General features: G+C 43.6%; 1 protein-coding gene across 8 annotated transcripts in view; it reads left to right on the forward strand.

Moving 5' to 3' along the window:
* Positions 1 to 23,581, forward strand: part of WRN (WRN RecQ like helicase) — a 103,593-nt gene that overhangs the window by 52,286 nt on the left and 27,726 nt on the right. For all 8 annotated transcript variants that reach the window (XM_074228286.1, XM_074228290.1, XM_074228287.1 and 5 more), the window contains 10 exons: positions 109 to 177; positions 1,032 to 1,114; positions 4,645 to 4,751; positions 5,434 to 5,621; positions 8,648 to 8,822; positions 13,824 to 14,005; positions 14,389 to 14,490; positions 14,731 to 14,823; positions 17,513 to 17,654; positions 22,311 to 22,481. In XM_074228286.1, the coding sequence (XP_074084387.1) occupies positions 109 to 177; positions 1,032 to 1,114; positions 4,645 to 4,751; positions 5,434 to 5,621; positions 8,648 to 8,822; positions 13,824 to 14,005; positions 14,389 to 14,490; positions 14,731 to 14,823; positions 17,513 to 17,654; positions 22,311 to 22,481 (1,312 nt within the window). The remainder of the gene's footprint in view (positions 1 to 108; positions 178 to 1,031; positions 1,115 to 4,644; positions 4,752 to 5,433; positions 5,622 to 8,647; positions 8,823 to 13,823; positions 14,006 to 14,388; positions 14,491 to 14,730; positions 14,824 to 17,512; positions 17,655 to 22,310; positions 22,482 to 23,581) is intronic.

A 23,581-nucleotide genomic window follows, 5' to 3' on the forward strand; every position in this document is an offset into this window, starting at 1 on the left:
AGATGAGCAGATCCTAAGCCCAAGTCCTGTTTTCTTTCTTGGAACCCCTCCAAAGGACAGACCCCTGAGAACAGCCTTGACCCTAAACTCAGAATTTTCTTCTTTCAGAATGTCCAACATCAAAGCTTGTTTCCTTGGATCAGCTCAGTCAGACAATGTCATCCAGTCTGTTAAAGCGTAAGTTGCCTTTTTTCTGTTTGTAAGTTCTCTTGTTGGAAAACTTGGGTCAGGTAAAATGCATTCCATGTTTTTGTACTGTGGGAGGGAAATTTCTCTACCCTGGAAAGTGTCCTCTTCCTGGGCTGGGTCTTATGGGACAGGGCCAAGACTGTTTCTTGCTTACCTCTCTTGGTATTCCCTGGCTCTTTCGTTCTTGGTCCCTGGGGAGTAGGGTGGGGTGGGGAGCATTTTACCTTCTGGAAATGGCTGGCCACTTCTATGGACATGGAAGGTACTATCTTTTGGGTTTTTTTTTTTTAGCATAGATCCTTGTTTTCAGTTCCAGAATCTCTCCCTTACCTTCCCTATCTATGCCCATTGAGAAGTGAAGAGCAGCAAGACTGGTTATGAATCAGTGAGGCCCGTGGGTCATCTCAGAAGGGTCTGGTTCTCTTCTCCTGAGCAGTTAGTCAAACCTTGGCAGACTCTGCTTAGCTTCTGTTCTGCAGGATATTAAAGGCTCCCAAGTGACAGACAGTCTTAGGACTGCCCCCCCCCCCCCCCCCACCATTTGTCCCAGTCCCCTGCGATTCTGCTTTATGGCCCTAAGATGTGACTCTCTGGCCTGGCTGAGTTGGGTTTTATCACTTCCTGTGCCCATGTCTTCTTAGACAAGAGCTGAAGCAGTGGGCTCTAAGGAGGTGAGGATTCTCAAATTCTCAGTGAGATTTTTTTGGTGAGTAATATTAAAAGTGAAGGCTGTAATTAGCAGTGGTATCTTAATAAATCACTACCAGTGTTCCTAGCTGATTTGGTGAGGTGACTTCTTCAGAGCTCAGCCTGCCAACTTTTTGCTCTCTTTTGTATCACAGGGGACAGTACAGGGTTGTGTATATCACCCCAGAATTCTGCTTGGGAAATATGGACCTCCTCAAACAGCTTGATGCTGACCTGGGTAAGTGGTGGCTATGGTGGCCTATGCCTTGTGGCTGTTGTTCCTGGGACTGCTTTTGTGGCTTGGGAGAGTCTGCCTCTCCCTGTATGGGAGGCTTGGTGCTGATGGGGCCTAAGAAATTAGGCCTTTCCCATTGGGAATCCAAACAGTGTGGATACCCAGGAACTAGTGTAAATCACTGGAAGATCCACTGAGGTTCTGAAAAATGGATAACATTCTTCAAAAGTTGATGTTGCTAAAGGTGCTTTTGGAGCTTGTAGTTTTCTCTCTCTCTTTTCCTCTTTTTTGCTTATATTATGGGATGTTCCCAATAAACCTTTTTGATCAAGTTTACCTCCTGCACTCCAAATTCATTGGAGTTGGCCAAATGCTGTATTTTCCAAACTTTATAAAAGTTTTCTCTGTTGAGTTTTTGTATGACCATGATGTAGCAGGATCCCCAGTATTGGCTTGTTCAGCCCACTCACTTTATTGATGAGGAAACAGAGGTTCAGACCCTGGCCCAGAATCCTACTTGTCACAAGCAGCAGGAACACAGATCAGTCTCGTATTTCTGGTTGCAGATCTGTTGTTCTGCCCCCCCCTGCCAGGGGAATTTTGAATGTAAGAAAGGTCTGCCCAGCAGGGTCTGTCCTGCTCATGGGCTTAAGGTGCCCTTTTACTTTCCAGGAGACCCAAGGGCTAAAGGTTATTCTTATTTCCATTTTATAGATGAGAAATCGGAGCCTAAGGGTGATTGACTCCCTGCTTCTAGCAGGCCCCCTCCTCCTTGGCTGCCTTCTGGTTGTGGCTTCTCTTCTCACCTCCACAGTTCAGAACCTCTTGAGAGCTATGATTTCACCTTCCAGATTCTTTTTAAGTGATATATTTCCACTTATGATAAGAGACCTTGCTATTTGTACTTTGGAAATGTGTGTAAAAGGCTTTCCCTATATGCAAGAGCAGAGCCTCAAGAAATTGTTTTGGAAATCTTGGTGATTCCTGTAGAAGGCTCTGTGGGCATCTCTGCAGAGATTTCATTGAAAGTTGAATGAGGACCAGTTAGGTGGTGCAGTGTATAGAGCACCAACCCTGGAGCCAGGAGCACCTGAGTTCAAATTCATCCTCAGACACTTAATAATTACCTAACCACGTGACCTTGGAGTAGTCACTTAGCCCCATTGCCTTGCAAAAAAAACAACAACAAAAGAAGAAAGTTGAATGAGCCCCCCCCCCCCCCCCCCAGTGTTTGAGGCAGAAATAGCAAAAAAAAAAAATGCATCCATTGGTTAAGGTTGAGTCTCCTGAAAAAGTTCTCTGTAATTTGAGTGAATGAACATTTCGGCTCTGTAAAGATTAGAAGAAGCCTTTTGTAAGTGTTTTCTCTGGGTGGAGTGCAGGGATTCTTGCTTGAGTCCTCAAAACCTCTGAGTTGCCTTAGCTGGTAGACTCCCTGTTCAGAGGGCCATGGTGAGCCCAGGGGCACCTTGAGGCTGGGATGTTCCCAACCAGGAGTGAGGAATGGCTTGAGGTAGAAGAGATGTCTTAGTCAGCAAAGATTGATTTTTTCCAACTGATATTTTATTTTTCCACTTGCACATTATGAAAGTTTTCCAACATTCATTTGTATTCATATGCATATTTTTAAGATGCATAATTTCCTTCCACCCTCCCTTCCCAGCCCCCCCCCAGTGACAAATAGTAAGGGTGAATATTGTCCATACACATGATTTGTGTTAAACATGTTTTCAGTTTAGTCATTTCCAGTATGAGGAATTAGGATTAGGGGAAAGAAATACAAAAGAAAAATTTATTAAAAAAGTGAATATAGGGGCAGCTAAGTGGCACAGTGGATAGAACACCAGCCCTGGAGTCAGGAGTACCTGAGTTCAAATCCAGCCTTGGGCATTTAATAATTACCTAGCTGTGTGGTCTTGAGCAAGTCACTTAACCTCATTACCTGGCTAAAAACCAAAAAAAAAAAAAGTGAATGTAGTGTTCATTCAGTTTCTGAAGCTTTTTTCTTTTGGTTTTGTTTTGTTGTTCTTTCTATGGATGGGGATAGCATTGTCCAGTGTTGTCCTAGCTCTCTGAACTGCTAAGAGGAGCCGCATCCATCAAGGTCGATCAGCTCACAGTGTTGATGTTAATGTCTACAGTGTCTTTCTGGTTCCCTCCAGACTCTCTGTTACTCACCCTGCTCCCTTTGATTAGCATTTGTTCCTGTAACTCATTCCATGCTTCTCTAGAGTTCAATCATTTATTATTTCTTATTGAACAATAGTATTCCATAAAATTCATGTACCATTACATGTTCAATAATTCTCCCATTGAAGGGTGGCCCCTCAATTATTATTTCTTTGTCACTTCAAAAAGAGCTGCTGCGAATATTTTGGAACATGTGGAACTTTCCCCATTTTTTATGATTTCTTCTGGATATAGGCCCAGAATTGAATTTTCAACAAAGATTGATTAAGCTCCTGGTCCAACCTAGGCCCTGTACTCAGTCCAAGATACTGAAAGAGGCCAAAGGCAATCTCTGTGCTCTGGGAGTTCCCAGTCTATTGGGGAAGGCCATGTGCCTCCAGATCTGTTGAAACAAGCTCTAGATAGGATCCAGAAAAAAGGATGAGTCCAGGGAATGCCTGACCTCAAGAGATTTTCAGAGCCTCCCCTGTCCCCAGAGCCTCTGTCAATTCCTAGAGGCTCAAGGGCGGACAGCAGCCCGTTTCTGGGTATTTGGCTATTGGAATGTGGTGTAGGGCTGGGGAAGGAACACATGATTGCTATGTTTGACTCTGCAAGACTCACTGAAATGTATAGGAACAGTTATCTCCATTTCACATAAGAAAATTATTTTGTAGAATCCTCAATCTAGATCAGAGGAAGGCCCAAGAGGCCAGTGATTCAGAACTTCTAAATTTTCAGATGGGGAAACTATGACCTAAAGAGACTCAGTCAAGGGTGGAATTTAAGTCCAGGTTCTCAAACTCCATATCCATCACTCTTCTCCTTGCCAGTTAAATGTCCAAGCACCATGTGGCCTCTGTCCTGAATTATCTGAAGTCTGTGTTGGAGAGTCATTCAGTAGAAGCTGGTTTGTTAAATCCCTATTCCAGCTTGGTCTGTCAGCTGGCCACATGTCCCATCCAGCTTCCTGTTGGTTTCTTAGACCTTCCTGGTATCTCCGTAGCTGCATCCCATTGGGCCATGTGGTGGTGCCTGTGATAGGCAGGGTGGGGATGCCTGCCTCATGATCACCCATTTAGATGCCAACAGCATTGCCATCATGGCCAGGATGGCATGTGCAGAGTGGGAAGGAGGAAGGAGAGGCTGTCTGATCTAGATATTTGGTGTCTCCTTTTATTTTCCTCTCTGGAAGAGATTTAGCTATTTCTGAGATGACATAGGCTTGGCCTGTCTCTTTCTTCTGTAATGTTCAGTCACCGAGATGTTAATTTTGCTTTTTGTTTTAATGACTTAGGTGAGTGTTGAGGAGTGGCTTGCTCCATGTGGAAGTTCCTTTTCAGTGAGTTTCTCCCTCTCCCTAGGGATCACCTTGATTGCTGTTGATGAGGCCCACTGTGTGTCAGAGTGGGGGCATGACTTCAGAAATTCATTCCGAAGCTTGGGTTCCTTGAAGACCACCCTGCCATCGGTAAGCCACTCTTAACCTTTCACAGATGGAAGAAAGAACCACTGTTGTCAGAGCTCAATGTGGAAGGGGGTGGGCCTGGGATGCGGTGGGGAGACTCGGGAGGGGATTGACTCCTTCTCTTTGGTCTCTGGAATGGACTTTGGTCATGAAGATGAGTAGAGCAGGGAACGTGGCCAATGAGCCAGATGATGGTTGAACAGGCCAGCATGCTGTGGACTTTAATTTAGTCATCAGGGTGGAAGTTAATACTTTTGTCCCATCCTTGAATACCACTTACAAGATAAGCAGATGATGGGGGAAAACTACTCGACTCTTGTGAAAGGTATATAGAAAATGGGTCTTGAATTGCTACCTGGGCAGATGGGTTCTAATAGTCAGATTTTATGACCTCACCCTTCTTGACCTCTCTGCTGCCTTTGACATTGTTGTCCCTGATCGCCACTCTCCTCATGGATACGTGCTCTTCTCTGGGTTGTTATGATGCTGCTCTCTCCTTTTTCCCTCCAGACTCTCTGGTTACTCATTCTTCAGAGCACACCTGTGGACAGAGCCCTGTCCTGACTACTCCCCTCCTCTTTTCTCTTTTTTAACTTTCTTTGTTGCTGACTTCTGATCCATAGTTCTAGCTTGTCAGAGCATGGGCAGGTAGTTGTATCAGGATTCCATCTGTGTTTCCTCCCAGGTGCCTGTGTTGGCGCTGACGGCAACAGCAAGCTCCTCTATCCGAACAGACATCGCACACTGCCTCAACCTGAGGGACCCTCAGGTCACCTGTACCAGCTTTGACCGGCCCAACCTCTACCTGGATGTTGGGCGGAAGACAGGCAATATCCTTCAGGATTTGGACAGGTTTCTTATGAAAAAGACAGGGTGAGCAGCCATTGGCAGCTTGATGAATTATGTGACCATGCTGGTAGATGAACTCTTGGTCCCTTATTGATGGGTCTGCAGAACAGGGCCTTGGGGCACTGTGGAGCCTCATCATGCCCTGACAAGAGGGGCCATCATCCTTCCTGGCCACAACACTTCCTTGGACTTCAGCTTGGATTTTGGGGTGGTTGGTATTGAGGTCATCTTATTTCTCCTGGTTCTGCTGACTTCCTTTTGTACTGATTGCTACAAATGTTTTCACTTTCCCTTGTGCTCTCAGCATTTCTTATTTCTCAAAATATAGTAATATTCCATTTCATTCACCCACTATAGATGGTTTAGCCATTCTACAGTCAAGGATCATCTAACAGTTTTCCAGTCCTTCTTGTCACCAAAAATGCTGCTACAAAGATGGTGGATATGGGGGGTGAGAGGGACTGTTTTTTTGTCATTGACCTATGGAGTTTATGTCAAAGTTTAAGAACATTTATTCACTTTTGTAGCATCATTCAGTTCTCTGCAGAGTAGTTGGACAGTCACTACTCTACCAACAATATGTCAGTGTGTCTGTCTCTTCACAGGCTCTTCCCATACTTTGTGTTAGCTTGCTTTTGTTCAGTTGTTCATTCTGATGTAGTCAACTCATTTCTGGTATTTTCTGAGTTAGGATCACAGACTAGTGGGCCTACCTTTCAGTAGTCACCACGATGGCAATGTCAGATGAGAAGGCCCTTGTCCAAGCAGGGATGGCTTATCTACTTATGGGGTTGTCCATACTGCACAGGCCAAGGGGAAGCTCTTGATACCAGTTATTCACTGTGCTAATCTTCATTGCAAATTCATGCAGGAGTGGTTCTAATTGCTGCTTTTTATTTGACTTAGTGGGATAGAACCCATACTTTTCTTAATTTAATAATGAGAGAAGATTGAGTTTCTGGAACCTAGATGGCATAGCATATTAGATTGTGACTCAGACACTACTATGTGACCTTGGGGAAATGACTGGACCTCAGTTTTCTCAGGTGTGAAATGGGGATAAGTAATGTTACCTCAGGGCATTGTTATGAAGCTTAAATAAAGTAATGCATGGGAAGTGATCTGCAGCCCTCCAAAGCAATAGACAATCCTTAACTGCTGTTATTATTTTATAAAAATTAAGATGTTGACATTATTTAAGTCTGTGACTATCTGGAAGTCTGCTTTTTTTTTAGGAGAAGTTGTAGTTGGGGCTTAATCAAAATAAGTTACATTGAAACATCAGCATTTTTTTCTTTTTTTCCCCTCACATTCCTGATGCCTGGAATGTTCTTGTTGGTGTAGTTCATTCAGTGCACACTTCAGGTGTTTCTGTCACTTGTGTCCTAGTGTGGGCATGGCACCTCTGGTGCAATTTGTGTGATCACAGGGTAACATGTAGATGAACCTTTTTACCTGACCAATGAATTGGTAGGCATTGGAAGGACTTAACATCATGGTCAACAAGGAAATGGGAAGGTTGATGCATGGAACTACCCTAGACATGAGAGACTGGTTCCTAGGCTCCCCTTGGGAAAGCAAGGCAAGGCAAGTGACCTCAGATTGCCAGCTGTGGTTTATCTGCAAATGTGCGAAATAGTGGGAGAAAATGAGGACCTCCCTGGAAAGGAGTGCTCATGTCAGCTCATGGGAATTCAGCTTTTGGAAGGATGAATGATGGTCCAGAAACCTGGGAAAGCACTTGTCTGATGACATCAGTAACTGGGGATGGAGAGGAAACATGGAAGAGTCTGAATTGGTGTGATGTGGTCACTAATTGAATTTGAGAACTGAAGGAGAGAAGGGAGTTGGGATTCCACACATGGGAACCCCAGGGACTGAGAATGTTCGGGACCCAAATCGGAAACATGAGCAGGCTTAGGGGAATGACCTGATCCTGGTCTTTGGGAAGGATAGAGGTTGGATGGTTGTTCTGATCAACTGGAATTGAATAACATAATCATTGGTCACCTCTGTGGATCTTGTGTTTGAGGCTGGCAGAGTGCTTTCCTGATCATCTACCCATGAGTTAGGCTTTCATCATTTTATACATGAACATGCTGAGGCTTAGACGGGTTGAGTCCAAGGATCTTCGTATCAGCAGTATTTCACACCTGGCTTCCTTGGTGCATGTCCAGCAGCCTCAGGATTCTGCATTCCATTTTACAGATGAGATCCCAGAGGGGAAGTCACTTGGTCAGCACTAGACATGGCCAAGGCATGAGCTCAGCTCAGGCCACTTTTTGGGTTGACACAAGGCCACTCTTGGCCAGCACACACATGGTCTGGATGAGTGGAGATGATACCCGCAGACTTCCTTCGAATCCCTCTCAAGTCACCAGTTCACTTAAACTTAGGATTTCCTCACTGGTTAGGAGAATAAGACAATCTGTTGGGCACCAGGGCCCATTTTTCTTGCCTTATTCTCCAGATTTGTTCACTGATGAAGGCTCTAGAGATTTGAATGACCAGCCATATATACATATGGACTTTGAGAGAGATCAGAAGAAAAGTAATGAGCTTCTCCAAGTCTCATCTGTAGTTAGCTTTGACTTTGAAATGAAGTGTCTGTCCCTGGTTTGGGGCAGCGAAGCCCCTTGTGCTGCAGTTCACCTGGGTACTCCTGGACTGTGAATGGTATCTTTGACCTCCATTGGCAAGGAAGGACTGCACTGTATTTATTTGCCATGACTGCTTTTCAAATTTTAACCAAGATGTCTTAGGAGGTGTGTGTGTCTGTGTGTGTGTGTGTGTGTGTCTTTGTGCTTTGCGGGACATACAGAGTAGTAATCCTTGCTACTGATAGATACTTTAGCACATCACGTCCTTTGCCAATTTGATGCTCATGCCAGTCCTGTGTAATGTCTGTGTGTATCTGTATCTTTTTCTGTGTTTTGGTGTGTGTCTTGTGTTTGTATTTCTGCATCATGTCTGTGTATGTTCTGTATGTCTGCCTCTGTGTTTGTGTCCATCCCCTAATCATGTACTTTTTTCCTCACTTTTTTTATCAGATCATCCTGGGAATTTGAAGGCCCCACTATCATCTATTGCCCTTCTAGAAAGCTCTCTGAACAAGTGACTGCAGAACTCCGAAAGTTGGATGTAGCTTGTGGGACGTACCATGCGGGCATGGGGATTAAGTCGAGGCGAGAGATCCACCACCAGTTCATGCGAGATGAGATCCAGGTGTGGGGGCTGGATCCTGTTCCTCTGGGAAAAGACCAGATGGAGAAATGTGTAGCCTGCAGGTTATCTGAGTGCTCGAACTTGAGCTGACCTTGCCTTTCTCCTGTTCAACTAGGAGTGAAACTTTATTGCTCTGATGCTGTTTAGTTAGGAGATGTCCTCAGGGAGACTTCAGGAAGTCCATTTCACCCATTTATGAACTGGTCCGTGATCTCAGGGGAGTCTGCTCATTGCTGGACCTCTCCATCTAGAATGTTGAGGAGGAGGAGTGAGTAGTAAAGGTTGTCATGAAGTGTCCTGACCTCCTCTGAGGACCTTGTCTTCTGCAGGCCCACCATTCCTTTGGAGGCTGACCGACCACACTGGCTGAGCCAGGGACTACATCATCCTGAGAAAGGATCTTGTAGGCCAAGGCTTTAAGGAATGCAGGGTTTTCTTCCTACCTTCTTCTCAGGTTATCCTTTTATTTGGAAAAAAACCCCCCAAACCATAAAAAGTGTTGGGATCACAGGCCACCTCTGATCAGGCTCACTCATTACCCAGGCAGCACCAGCAGCAATTGCTCCAGTGCCTGGGAACTGTCGTTGGTGAGTGCCTGAGCTGTCTCTTGGTGATGGACATTGTAAAGAGCATTTGTCTTTGGGGGGGCCTCTCATTTTTCTACTTTGTATCTGTTCTTTGACCAGCTCTTGTCTCAGGGAGAGGCTGAGAGCCTTTGGCAGAAAAACCTCAGCTCACTTGTGTTATTTCAAGCTCACCATCTCTGGTTCTTTCCTTTCTTTGACCTTTTCCTATTAGATTTTTTTTAAATGACTTTATTCCACTCCTGTTATTTATTATAGCTTCATTTCTTTTCCCAATTTCAGAAGCTCTTGGTTGGGACTTTACTGTATAAAGTTTCTTGATCTTAAATTCTGAATTCATTCACTGGTTTGGTCTTTGATCTATGTTAACCCTTTCTTCATTCCTGGACTGAGATCCACAGTTTAATTGACAAACCTCTCCTGGGTCCCAGAATTTCAGGAGTCATTTTCTTTTTTTTTTTAATGACATTTTATCTTTTCCAATTAAGAAAATATATATGTACACACACACACACACACACACACACACACACACAAATTTGTTTTTGTTTTTGTGAGGCGATGGGGGTGATGACTTGCCTAAGGTCACACAGCTAGTAAGTATCAAGTGTCTGAGATTTGAACTCAGGTCCTTCTGACTCTAGAATGGATGCTGTATCCACTGAGCCACCTAGCTGCTCCATAAATAATTTTTGAAATTCATTTTTTAAATAAAATTTTGAGTTCCAAATTTTCCTCTCTCTCCCTTCCCCTCTTTCTAAAACAGCAAGCAATTTGATATAGGGTTATATATGTGCAGTCACGTAAAACATATTACCATACTTCAACATATTGTATAAGAAGAAACAGAACAAAAGAAAAAAGCACAAACCAGAATGAAGTGAAAATAGTATTTTTTTTTTTTAGTTTTTTAGTTTTTGCAAGGCAGTGGGGTTAATTGGCTTGCCCAAGGCCACACAACTAGTTAATTATTAAGTGTCTGATGCCAGATTTGAACTAAGGTACTCCTGACTCCAGAGCTGGTGCTCTATCCACTGGCACCACCTAGCTGCCCCTGAAAATAGTATGTTTTGATCTGCATTCAGACTCCAGACTCCATCATTTCTTTTAAATTTTTAAAATTTATTTATTTCTTTTGTTTTTTACAATTTTTCCCCCAATCTTGCTTCCCTCCCCCATCCCCCACAGAAGGCAGTCTGTTAGTCTTTCCATTGTTTCCATAGTTCTATCAGTTCTTTTTCTGGGTGACATTTCCCATCCTGAGTCCTTTGGAATTATCTTGAATCATAGTCTTTTTGCTTCATCTTTTATAGTTGTTCCTCACACAGTGTTTCAGTTAGTAGGTCCCACCTTCTCCTGGTTCTGCTCACTTTACTCAGTGTCAGTTCATGTCAGTCTTCCCAGGTTTTTCTGAAATGTGTCTGCTCTCCATTTCTTATAGCACAATAGTAGTCAATTACATTCTTGTACCATACCTTGTTGCCATCCCCCAGTTGTTGGGCATCCCCTCCATTTCCAGTTCTTTTCCAGTGGCCATTTTTTTTACCAGCTGCCTGGTTGAACCATCAGGCCACCAGTGTCTTTTCTCCTGGGGGTGTCATGACTGGTCAGCTTGACTTTTGTTTCTGTATTCTGTGTTAGACTCATGTAGCAACTCTTACCTCGATGTGCTGTTTTCCTCTTCTGAAGGGGTTTTGTGGGACTGGAGTCCAGCTTGATAAGCAGAAGAGTTTCCTGGAGAACCCTCAACCTTCCTGTCACCATCTAAGGGATCATATTATATTTCCTCTGAGCTTCACCAGAAAGTGTCTCTAAAACCTCGTTCTCATTTCACTTTGAGGTCCTGCCTCCGGTAGTGACTTGTTGACAGCCATGAGTCAGGCGAATTAAGCTTAGTAAAGTCTCTTGCTCCTGGCCTTCCCTGAGGTCCTGGGTATGGGATTGAGAGGTAGGGACACTGACTTTCCCTGTGTTTTCAGGACACCCTCATCTCACAAGTACATTGGGGAATTGAGTTCCCCTAATTTAGAGAAGGAGGATTTGTTGGACATGAAGATGGTGGGTGTGGAATTGGGAAGTTAGCAATCATGTCATGGTCTCTTGGATGGAAGAGATGTCACCAAAGCTGGGCAGTGCATGTCAGAAGCAGAAACAAGAATCTTTAGATGAATTTAGATAGTTTGTATAGCCCACTGACTTCCTCTTCCTCCTCTTCCTTCCGCTCTGTTCATTTCCATGTCCATTGGACACTGAGTGTCCTTTCTATTGATGTGCTTTTCTCTATCTTGATTTCACTGAAGACTGCTTCAGTTGGAAACTTGCTCCTCATGGGCTTCAGGATGGGTGAATGCTGAATGACCTTGGGTTAAATGTTCAGTGTCTCTGGTCCTCAGTTTCTTCCTTAGTTAAGTAAAAAGATTTGGGTTATCTGCTTTCTGAGTGCCTCAAAGATGCCATGGAATATCACTATATTTGGGTCCAATACTATGTCATTTCCTCTCCAGATCTGTCTACAGAGAATGCTTACCTCCGGGATGGCTTCCTTGTGTGGGCAGAGTTGGGGTTTCCATTGTTTTTCCTCAGGAATTGGGCTTGGACTTTTTGAGTGGTTCTGGACTCCCTGATGATTCCATGTTTCAAGTAACTCTTTGATAGAAGAGTTACTTTTCTTCTTCCCTTGCAGATTGCAACCTGTCTGAAACAAAGATGGGATTTGAGGAGATGCTATGATGGGAAAATTCCTCCAGATCAGCTCCCTTGGAAAGGAGCCTCTGGGTTGAGTTAGTGAGGCAGGTCCTTGAAAAGCAGGTGTTCATCCTTCCCAGGTCTTAGAAACAAATAAAAGGGGCAGCTAGGTGACTCAGTGGATAGAGACTGGCCTTGGAGTCAGGAGGTCCTGAGTTCAAATTTGACGTCCATCACGTAATAATTGCCTACTTGTGTGACCTTGGGCAAGTCTCTTATTCCCATTGCCTTGCTAAAAGAACAAAAGAAAAAAGAAACCAATGAAAGAATAATCAGCTCATGGGGTCCCCCATTATCTTCCATTGGGGGGCTACCTGCTCCTTTGAGGCCTGCAGAGCTCTGAGGGTAGTGCTTTCATGTAAAAATAACTTTGGTTTTTTTGTCAAGGGCTATGACCTTCTCTAGACCTCACCCCTCAGAACTGTTGGATTCTGCTTTGTTTGGATTGTGACTTGAATAAAAGCCAGAGAGGGGGCAGAGGTGTTCTATTAACACATCTTTTCATAATGTAGCTCGACTTAGTTGTTTTTATTGTTTTTTTATAGTTCTTCTTTAAAATAATTTCTGCTATTCTTGCTGTTGTTAGTACCTCCACCTTTGCTGTACAGATTTCTCACCTATACCTGAAATTTGACTGGGGAACACAGATCCATATTTTACTTTATGCTTACATTTAATGGAAAGAGACCTATATCAGTGTCCCAAGGAAGAATTCTAAAAGTTGTTTTTGGACATTCCCTGCCAAGCACTGTTCCAAGTGTGGAAAGCCAGGAGAGGAGGCAGAGAGCCTCTGCTCTCAGGTCCCGCTGTTGTTGAGTGGGAAAACACTTCATTTGGCAATGTGAGATGGGATAGTTCTTGGGCTAGAGATACAGGTGAGACATTTCACTTAGGACTCAACACTTAGATGGTATAGAAGAAACAGAGAGAGAGAGAGAGAGAGAGAGAGAGAGAGAGAGAGAGAGAGAGAATGTGAATATGAGAGTATATATATAGAGAACGAATATGAGAGAAATATATATGTATGTGTGTATGTATATATAATATATATATATATATATATATATATATATATATATATATATATATATATGAGAGAGAGAGAGAGAGAATATGAGAGAATATGCCTAGAGAGGCCATTTATTGATCTTGTCATGGTGCCCCCTGGCTTTGACCCTCACAGCCAAATGATACCTGCTAGGTCCTGCTGCTGGGTGAGGTGTGTGTGTCTGGCTCTTGGACTTCTCTGGAGCCTCTTTTGGCACATCTTGTTCATTCATCTTTTCCTTTGGATGTTTTCTCCCTCCTCTGCCTCCTCCTACCTCATTCCCTGGTAGGGCTCTTCTAGTAACAGCTCAGGTCTTGCTGCATCACAATTACTTTAGTTGTGGTCCCTGATGGGCCCAGGTTTATCCCTATAGTTAGGACTGACTCAGGCCAGTCAGCAGATGGCAATCCCAGGCAGTGCTCGACTGTACCTGGCATCAGCGGTTACAGACGTGGCCAGGGAGAGCAGCCCCCAGTTGAGTCTGTGGAAAGAAACCTGCTTAAACACCTGGGTAGGGAGTTTAAATGGATGAGTTTAGGTTTAATGGGAAGCCTTTCAGTCCTCTCTTGGACCACAGGGAATTCAGCTGTGTTAAACTGACTGCTGTCTGCCTTTTGTTCTTAGTGCGTCATAGCAACAGTTGCCTTTGGCATGGGGATCAACAAAGCAGACATCCGCAAAGTCATCCACTATGGTGCTCCCAAGGAAATGGAATCTTACTATCAGGAGATGGGCAGGGCTGGCCGGGACGGCCTGCCCAGTGCTTGCCACGTGCTCTGGGCCCCTGCGGACATGAGCTTCAATAGGTAAAGCATGGGGTGATTTTAGTCCTGAAGGAGTGTTGATGGCCAAGGTGGTGCAGAGTGGATGGAGCCCTGGCCCTTGGAGTCAGGAGGACTTGAGTTCATGTTTGACTTCAGTTATTTACTAGCTGTGTGACCCTGAGCAAGTCCCTTAACTCTGATTGCCTTATTCCTTCTCCCCAAACCAAAAAAAAAAAAAGACCTACTTCAGGTGATAGCACAATTATTGATAAAAATCAAATGAAGACTTCTTCCTAATGATTCAGTAAGATGTAGATTATCACTTGGTGGGCATTTTGGAAGAAAATTCTTTTTTTCCTCCTATCACCAGAAATTAATGGTCAAGTTTAATTCTTTTGTCCCTTTCCTTCATTTCTGATGGACAGGCACCTCGTTTGTGAAATAAAGAACGACAACTTTCGGCAGTACAAGTTGAAGATGATGAGGCAGTTAGAGAAGTATCTTCAGTCCCGCAGATGCAGGAGGAAGTGAGTGAGTGGGCTTCTGCAGGCCGTCACTGGGCGGCTCAGCATGTGTGAGCAAGAGTAGATGTTGTCCTAAGTTACTTGCATCATTGCTTTGGTTCTGGGTGGAGATCTGCTTGCTGGCTTCTGAATGAAGCAGGGCTTAGTAATGAGCTCTCTGTGAGACAATCAGTGTGCTTTTGCAATGAATTCTGCATGTCAGTTTTGGGTCATTCACGGAATTCTCCATTGCCTCTTGGGTAGAATCATCTTGTCTCACTTTGAAGATCGCCAGCTCCGAAAGGCCTCCTTGGGCATCATGGGGACAGAGCAGTGCTGTGACAACTGCAGGGCCAGGTGAGTGCACCTCTTGGCCCTTGGGAAAGTGCCACCTTAGGTCCTGGTATTACTCACCCAGCAAGAAACCGAGGTGTTGATGAATTCTGGTTGAAGTGCAGGATTTCTTCAACAAAGTGTCGATTTTCATTTCCTTTAAAAAAAGTCTAAACTCCTCAAACTCACATTAAGCAAACTTAGCATTGAAAACACAGATGCATTGATAGAATATGTTTTGCAAAACTTAGCAGAGTGGAGAAATCATCATTTGAAAACCAAGATTTTCCTTAGAAACTCTTTCCAGGGGCAGCTAGGTGGCGTAGTGGATAAAGCACTGGCCCTGGAGTCAGGAGTACCTGGGTTCAAATCTGGTCTCAGACACTTAATAATGACCTAGCTGTGTGGCCTTGGGCAAGCCACTAACCCCATTTGCCTTGCAAAAACCTAAAAAAACAAACAAAAAAAACCCCTTTCCTTTTGAAAAAAAAATTCTAGACTTCACTAGCACCAAATGTGAGGAGGATTTTTTCCATATACATCGAGTATCTGAAGGAGTGAGATTGGACATGAAACAGCCTACTTTCTTTTTCTTTTATTTTTTTTTAAGTTTTTTTTGCAAGGCAAACAGGCGTTAAGTGTGTGCCCAAGGCCACACAGCTAGGTCATTATTAAGTGTCTGAGGTCAGATTTGAACCTAGGTATTCCTGACTCCAGGGCCGGTGCTCTATCTACTGCACCACCTAGCTGCCCCAACAGCCAACTTTTAAAAAAGCACTTGTCCTGTGGCCTGCTTGAATACCATCCCTTTGGCCCTTCTGCCTCTCAGAAGGTCGACTGTTCAATTCTCTTGGCCATTTGGTGTTATTTGAAATCTTCCTTTGATTTTTTCAGGAAACCTTCTGCTGTGTAAAGTGACTCTGGCTGTTCTTTTTGCTGTTTGAGCAGGATACAGTTTTGACTGGAGGGGAAGGGACTGAGAGAGCATGGTGCCTGAGCCTTCTATTGCCCTAAGGAGAGGTGGTGGGTGCCGACTCCATCTGTAGCCCAGGTCCTTTGATGACAAGTCTCCACCTTGTGGGGTGGTGGGCAGTGTTAGAGGTCACTCTGCTGCTGTCAGTCACTGAAGAGAAAGGAGCTGAAGGCAGCTAAGAGGAGCTGCACACCTTGAGCAGGGAACACCCCTCTCTCCTCCTCTCCAGTGGGCATGTTTTCTTTGGCTTTCACCTCCCTTTGTTGTACCCAGAAAGCAAGTTGGAGACCAAGCTATGAAATTTGGGAGTGGACTTTATTTACTTGGGGTGGGGGGGGTTGCTAGGGTTAAAAACCCAGTTCTAACAACCCTGAGAATAGAGTGAGCAAGGTTTTTATAGTATTTTGAGGGGTGGGGGTATTGTGAGCAAGAAGGGTATAGAAGCAGAAATAGTGGTTAGATAGATTACCTTGTCAGACTATTACATACATGTGATGTAGTATAGATAGGAGGCTAGTAAAAGATGGAAGGCGGTCTGGGTTTAACATGTTTCCTGTGTTACAGGACAGTCTCAGAGAGAGGGTCAGAGTTTGCCTGTGGTACAGGACAGTCATACCCCAGAGAGACTTAGGTTAGGTGGAGTTTGCTATCTCACAGCTCCAGCTGCAACTCTGGAGGGGGAGGCAGTTTTAGGAGGGGGCAGGAATATTGCAAAAACTGCAAAAGGATTAGGTTATCAAGAACATTAGGTGAGTCCCACATAAAATTTATGATATATCTCATGACTCTCTGGGTCAACTGTTTTAGCCTTGTCAGGATGTTCCCAGACTTAGGGGTATTAACCAAACCGAGAAGCTTCTTGGGTCCCAAAAGTATCAAGGACCCCCTTTACACTGGGATTACACAAGTATTAATATTGTACTTCACCTTTACAAGTCTCTCTCTGTCTCTCTCTCTCTCTCACCAAAGGGAGAGGAAGCAGTGAAGCCAAACCAGGGAGGCCTTATGTGAGTTTTGACCTCCTTTTGACTCCCATCCCCACCAGGCAGGCACATTGTCTCCTTGAAACTTAGTTTCACATAGATTCTCATTCCCTACTGGTTGCCAGTAGAAGCTTGCCTCCAAAAGCGTATGGGAGACTGGGAGACTGGCTTGTTTCTCCCAGCAGGTCTGTCAGTGGAGGTACAGGAGCTCACCTGATTTCCGATTCTGATCTATACTTTGAGTCTTGTGTACTCAGGACATGCCATTTCCCTTCACCTCTCTTAGCCTCAGTCCTCTCCTCCATGAAATCCCTATTTTCCTTGATCTTGTGTGGATCAAATGAACAAATGTCTTCAAACTTCCCTATTTTCCTGGATCTTGTGAGGATCAAATGAGCAAATGTCTTTAAACTTCTTGGCATGCCTTAAAGTGCCCTCAAAGCTTTGACTGTTCCTTCTTAACCCTCTGGTCCCCACCCACCACACGGCCTTAGTTTTCTGAACTGAGAATGAGATGCCATCCATAGGGAGGCCTCCCTCACAGTGTAGTCATCTTCAGGGGCTCTGAAGGCCCCAGACTCCTGCCCCCCATCCTCCTCAATGTGGTGGTTATGCCCTTGCCACATGATGTGGGCTGCCATGTTCCCATGGCAGTTGTGGCATTCCTGTTGCCTTCTCTGGTTCTTTGAATCTCTTTTTGCCCCTTGGCACAGTTGTGTCTTGGGTCTGTGAACTCACTGAGAATGACTCTTTCTAGGCTGAATGACCCTCACTCCACTGGTGATTCTGAGGAGCATATGCAGGACTTGGGACCACAGGCTTATAAGCTGTTGTTAGCAGTGCGCGACTTGGGAGAGAAGTTTGGAATTGGAGTTCCTGTTTTATTTCTCCGAGGCTCGGTGAGTGTGCTCACCCCCTGGACCACCCTCTCACCCTCTCCTGGTGGGACTCAGCAGGTTGTTACCCAGTCTGTTCTTGACTAGGAGGCCTTGCCTTTCTGTCTAGGTGCTCTGACTCATCCCCAGTGGGGTTTTAGCCTGCAGCCCCAGCTGGGGCCTTTCCTGTCACCTTGATCTGTGGCTGATGGAGGAATCTTCAGGATATCCAGGGACAGGGTACAGTCTGTGTTGTTGGTCTAAAATCTGCTGGATAGTGCTGATGAATGTCATTTGTCAGCCTGTAAGCAGTTATCTAGTGGGTTCCAGACTCTTTGGAGCATAAATGTGATTCCCTAACATGAAGTTTTGCACAGTTGGCAGCTATGAGGCTGTTGGTTTCCTTAACTTGTAATTCCATGCTAACCCTTGATCAGTGGACTTGTTGTTCTCACCTTTGAAGGGTCCAGACTTTAAGGAGAAGAGCCCGTGGTTTTTCATTTTTACTAAGAAAACTTCATGTAGAACTTCTTAACAAGAACATTTTAGTGTGAGGCAATTAGGTGGTTGCCACAGTGGAGAGAGGACTGGACCTGGGGTCCGGAGGACCTGGTCTCAGATCTCTCCTCTGACCCTAAGTGAGGCTCCTAACTGCTTGGGGCCCTGTAATGAGGAACATGACCGCCTTCCCTCCCAGATTTTTGTGAGGATCAAATGACTTCTTAATTGTAAATCACTTAAGGCTTATTCCCTTCTTCTGCCCACCCCCACAGAATGAGGTAAAGAAATAGAAAGATAGAAAATACATAGTTGGCTTTTTTGTTTCATGTATGTGCTTTAAATGTACCCCCTTCATCTTAAACATTTGGACAAGAAATTCTGTCAGTTTGTAGCTGACTTGACTTCCCAGTTTTCCCCTCCTAGAACCCACAGTGATTGGGAGCTTGATGTCCAAGCCCTGGTCTTTTTGGTTGGTGGTTCTGGGCACTATGTGATGGGATAGGTAGGGTGGGAATGTCAGAGATTTGTAGCTTTCCAGGTTTCATTTTATCTGTTTGATGCAAAACTTATGAGAAGAATGAGAAGAAACTTTAAGAAATGAAAACTTTCAGAAAAGAAACTTGTGAATATCTTTGATAAAACCCTATTAAATTGCCCATTTGTCCCTCTTCCTCTTCAAACCCACATAGCCCAGTTGGAGGTATGACTTTTTGAATTATCTTGCTTTTAATTTGATATAATCTGGTCATGTCCTTGTTGAATGTAAGTGGGCTCCTAGACAGAATCGAAGGCGCTCCCGGGAGAGATCAGATTTCACCTGTTATTTGAAAATGGAGTCAGACAAGTCCTTTGGGGAGTCTTCAATTTAAAAAGTTATCCTTGATGAAATTGTATACCACCCTTGCTAGACAAAGATTGAGAACTTTTTAAAAAAAAAAAAACAACACTTATTAAACTAAGGCAAATGTTATACCAGTAACCTACCGCCTGCTGCAAAACCAAGGCAAGTTTGATTTCTGTAGAAAGGATTATCATAGGATTTGTTTTTTATGTGTAACTTTTAACTCTTTGGGAATTACCTAAATTGTCTCCCTAATTAGCATAAATGTGAGTATATATATTATTTTGATAGTCAAGACCACATCTGTCTTCATAGACTAATTAAATCATGCCATTTATGTTTGTTTATAGTAGAGTAATGATATCAAGTCTCCAATGGAGCTGTGTACAATCTACTTCCCTTTAGCTTATACAAACATGTTTTTATGTTGTGATCTCTGTTGGCTTTTTTTCCCTAGTATTTAAATAATTTTCCAACTGTGTAAATCCCTTTTCCTTTTGATACTCTTTCAGGATTATGTCTATTTATGGCTTGTCTGAGAACTCTTTTATTAGTACTATTAAATTGAATTCAGCTGGCTCTCTATACTGACCCCCAGCAATTGTAGGAGGCTTTTTTTGGCAGCACAGTTCTTAACCTATGCCTCATGGGTCCTTTTTGTCATCATCTGGTGAAATTTACAAATCATGTTTTTAAAGGCATAAAACAAACTACGGAGACCTATAAAGGAAACCAATCACATATCTTAAAAGGTGGTTTTACAAACAAAACAAAATTCTTGAGCCCCAGTTATGGCAGATTGCTGTAGCCCTCTGTCCATGGTCCTGTTTGGGTCAGTCTTCAAAGATATGGATAAATGCTTAGTTGACCTTTTGATCAAATATATGAATGATACATATTATGAATGGAGAATCACTAATATGTTGGATGATAGAGTCAGGCTATAAAAAGAACTTTGGAGGTATGCTGAATGAACTGATTCTAAAGTTGAGGGCCTGATTGTAAATGTAGTAACCTTTTTCAGATTACTTACTATCATGGGAAAAGGACAAGGAAGGGAGGGAGGCAGAAAAAATGTGAAACTCACAATCTGACTAAAAATCAATGTTGAAAGCTGTCTTTACATCTAAAATTAAAGGTGATGGTTAGGATGTATACATTTCAGTTTCTCCTTTGGAGTTTTCTGCTCTAGAATGTCAGGCTTTTCCATAATCCACAGATAAATAGCCTTAGAGGGTTCTTCTATTTTTGACCTCTTTCATTCTAGTTGTGAGATGGTAAAGTGTAGCCTTGAATATTGATAAGGAAAGCTTGGTGGTTGTGGTGGTAGTGATGGTTTAGTTGATTAGTCATAGGCAACCCTTCCTGATCCCATTTGGGGTTTTCTCGGCAGAGATCCTGGAGCAATTTGCCATTTCCTTCTTGAACTCATTTTACAGATAAGGAAACTGAGGCAAGCTGGATTAACTGACTTGTTCAGAGTCACACAGCTAGGAAGTGTCTGAGGCTGCATTTGAACTCAGTTTCTCCTCCTGACTCTTAAGGTCAACATTCTGTTCTATCACCTAGCTTGCTCCAGTGGGGGCCCTCAATTAGGTTGCAATGGCTCTCATTCTTAGCTGAGAGAATAGCCACGTAAGTTAGTATGTAATGGGAGATTTCATTGGCCTCACTTGGTAGATAATGACAATTGATCAGAGAGGTTTAGGAACGTGTGAATATGAACACAGCACAGATCTTCTGATTTGGAGTCCAGTGCTCTTTTCCTATTTCATCTCATGATGCTGATGACACCTGATGACTGTGCACCATGGGATAGAGCATAAAGAATAAAGGTGAAGTGGTGCTTTTAGAGAAACACGGCCTCATCTGCAGGCTGCTGGATGCTTGGTAAGAGGTTCCCTCCTTGGTTCTGATAGGAGAAGAGATGTAACAGCTGCTTTAGGAGAATGGCTCAGTTTACTGCCAGTGGGATCAAGCTGGACCAAACTTTCAGACATAATGCCATGGAAGGACATGCAGGTCTGGCAATCCACAAGAACCTTCCTTCAGATAGTCTGTTGGCCACAGTCTTCTGACAACACTAGAGGATGGCCTCTGCATAGTGGGAACACAAAATGCCCTCCAGGGCCATTGAGTGGGCCTGAGATCATTGGAGTGCAACCAAGCATTGGTCCAACTGAGAACATCAGCAAATGCCTATAGTTAGGAGTGTGAACTGAAACCTTTAAAGAAAGATTTTAAGAGGCAAAGGTAAGGATATTACAAGCAAGGGAAGGCAGGGGATGAGAACAGGGCCCCTCTTCCAGGGGTGTGGAGAAATGGACTGGTATGTTTGAGGAAAAGCTAGTGAGGCAGGTTGTCCATGAATGGGAAAAGGGAGGATGGAGTTAGACCCTAAGAACTTTTAAATCCTAGTCGAAGGAGCATTTCTTACTAAGTAGAGGTATGAGGGAGTAGCTGGAGAATGACCTAGGTAGATCTATGTCTTAGGAAAATTTATTTACCAGCTGGGAGAGGATGAATCGAAGAAGGGAGAGACATGATGGAATAAGAACAAGCAAAACTCATTCTTAGTCTGGGCGAGATGTAACAAAGGTCAGAAGTGGGGCAGGACACCTCAGGAGGTTGGACAGATGCTTCAGGTCCCCTCTCCCACCTTATGGGGAAGGCAGGTCATGAGGGAGACTTGGGAACAACATTGTGCTTTTCCAGTTCTTGTCTTCAGACCTTTTTAAGGCTATTGATCATTAGTGGTAGCAGTCCCAACCGGATAGTCTGGAACTGATGACTTGTTTTCACATAGGGTGTTTCAGCCCTTTTTGTTCTGTACTTTGTGGTCCAAAGTTCTTCTCCATGGCATGGAAGATAGAAGGAAAATTGATCATTCTGCTTTCTGTTTACCTTACCTTCTGTTTACCCTTCCATCTTTTTCCTTGGATAGCCCAGAATCCTGTTTGTTTGTCCTTGGCATTTTGCATTTCACCACGCTAAACTGGCCTCATTGATCCTAGGTCAGTTTAACTGTTTGATCCTGAAGACAAGAAAAATAGAAAAGAAATGTTGTGGGACTGAACTTTTAGACTTGTTGGCCTTGACCAGATGATTGCCTTCTTGGATCATCTTTCCTTTATGTATCAGGAAACTGCCCTAGAGGCAAGACACAGTAATGTTGGGGTCTACTGGTGATGGAATCTGCCATCTGCAAAAGTCTTGATTATTTAAGAGTACTAGATGCCCAAGGCAAGTCACCCACTCCAGGAGAATTTAATCTGCTTCGGTTATTTCCTTGATGAAATGAGCACTTTGTTGATTATGGCTTTTCCTCCTGATTTCAGAATTCTCAACGTGTTCCTGATAAATTACGTCATCATTGTTTCTTTGGTGGTGGCAAGGATTATTTGGAGAACTGGTGGAAGGCATTGGCTCGACAGCTTATTTCAGAGGGTTTTTTGGAAGAAAAGTCAGGATCCAAGAAGTTTGCTAAAATATGTGTTCTTACAAAGAAGGTAAGGCGTATAGAACTTGACTTTTCTGGTGTATGTTATATTCATACTCAGGGAATGTATTAAATGGACTTCCCCCCCACTTGTATCATCTCCCTCTTTTTTTTAAAGATTTTATTTATTTTGAGTTTTACAATTTTTCCCCAATTTTACTTCCCTCCCCCTACCCCCCACAGAAGGCAGTTTACCAGTCTTCCCATTGTTTCCATGGTATACATTGATCCAAACTAAATGTGATGAGAGAGAAATCACATCCTTAAGGAGGAAACATAAAGTATAAGAGATAGCAAGATCAGGCAATAAGATAGCAGTTTTTTTCCCCTAAATTGAAGGTAATAGTACTTGGTCTTTGTTCAAACTCCACAGTTCTTTTTTTTTTTTAGATTTTTCATGGCAATGGGGTTAAGTGGCTTGCCCAAGGCCACACGGCTAGGTAATTATTAAGTGTCTGAGATTGGATTTGAACCTAGGTATTCCTGACTCCAAGGCTAGTGCTCTATCCACTGTGCCACCTAGCCGTCCCTCCACAGTTCTTTCTAAGGATACAGATGGCATTCTGCATCACAAACAGCCCCAGATTGTCTCTGATTGTTGAACTGATGGAATGAGCAAGGTCATCCAGGTTGATCATCACCCCCATGTTGCTGTTAGGTACATGTTCTGCTCATCTCACTCAGCATCAGTTCATGCAAATCCCTCCAGGCTTCCCTGAATTCCTGTCTCTCCTGGTTTCTAATAGAACAATAGTGTTCCATGACATACATATACCACAGTTTGCTAAGCCATTCCTCAATTGAAGGTCGTTTACTTGATTTCCAATTCTTTGCCACCACAAACACGGCTGCTATGAATAATTTTGTACAATTGATGTTTTTACCCTTTTTCATGATCTCTTCAGGATATAGACCCAGTAGTGGTACTGCTGGATCAAAGGGTATGCACATTTTTGTTGCCCTTTGGACGCAGTTCCAAACTGCTCTCCAGAAAGTTTGGATGAGTTCACAGCTCCACCTACAATATTAAATGGACTTTTTCTAATAGAATATGAGTTCTTTGAGGGCAGAGCCTATTTTTATCTTTGTTGTTGCCAGTACTTAGTTAAG

This window comes from Macrotis lagotis, chromosome 3 (assembly GCF_037893015.1).
Source record: "Macrotis lagotis isolate mMagLag1 chromosome 3, bilby.v1.9.chrom.fasta, whole genome shotgun sequence".
Classification (NCBI taxonomy): domain Eukaryota; kingdom Metazoa; phylum Chordata; class Mammalia; order Peramelemorphia; family Peramelidae; genus Macrotis; species Macrotis lagotis.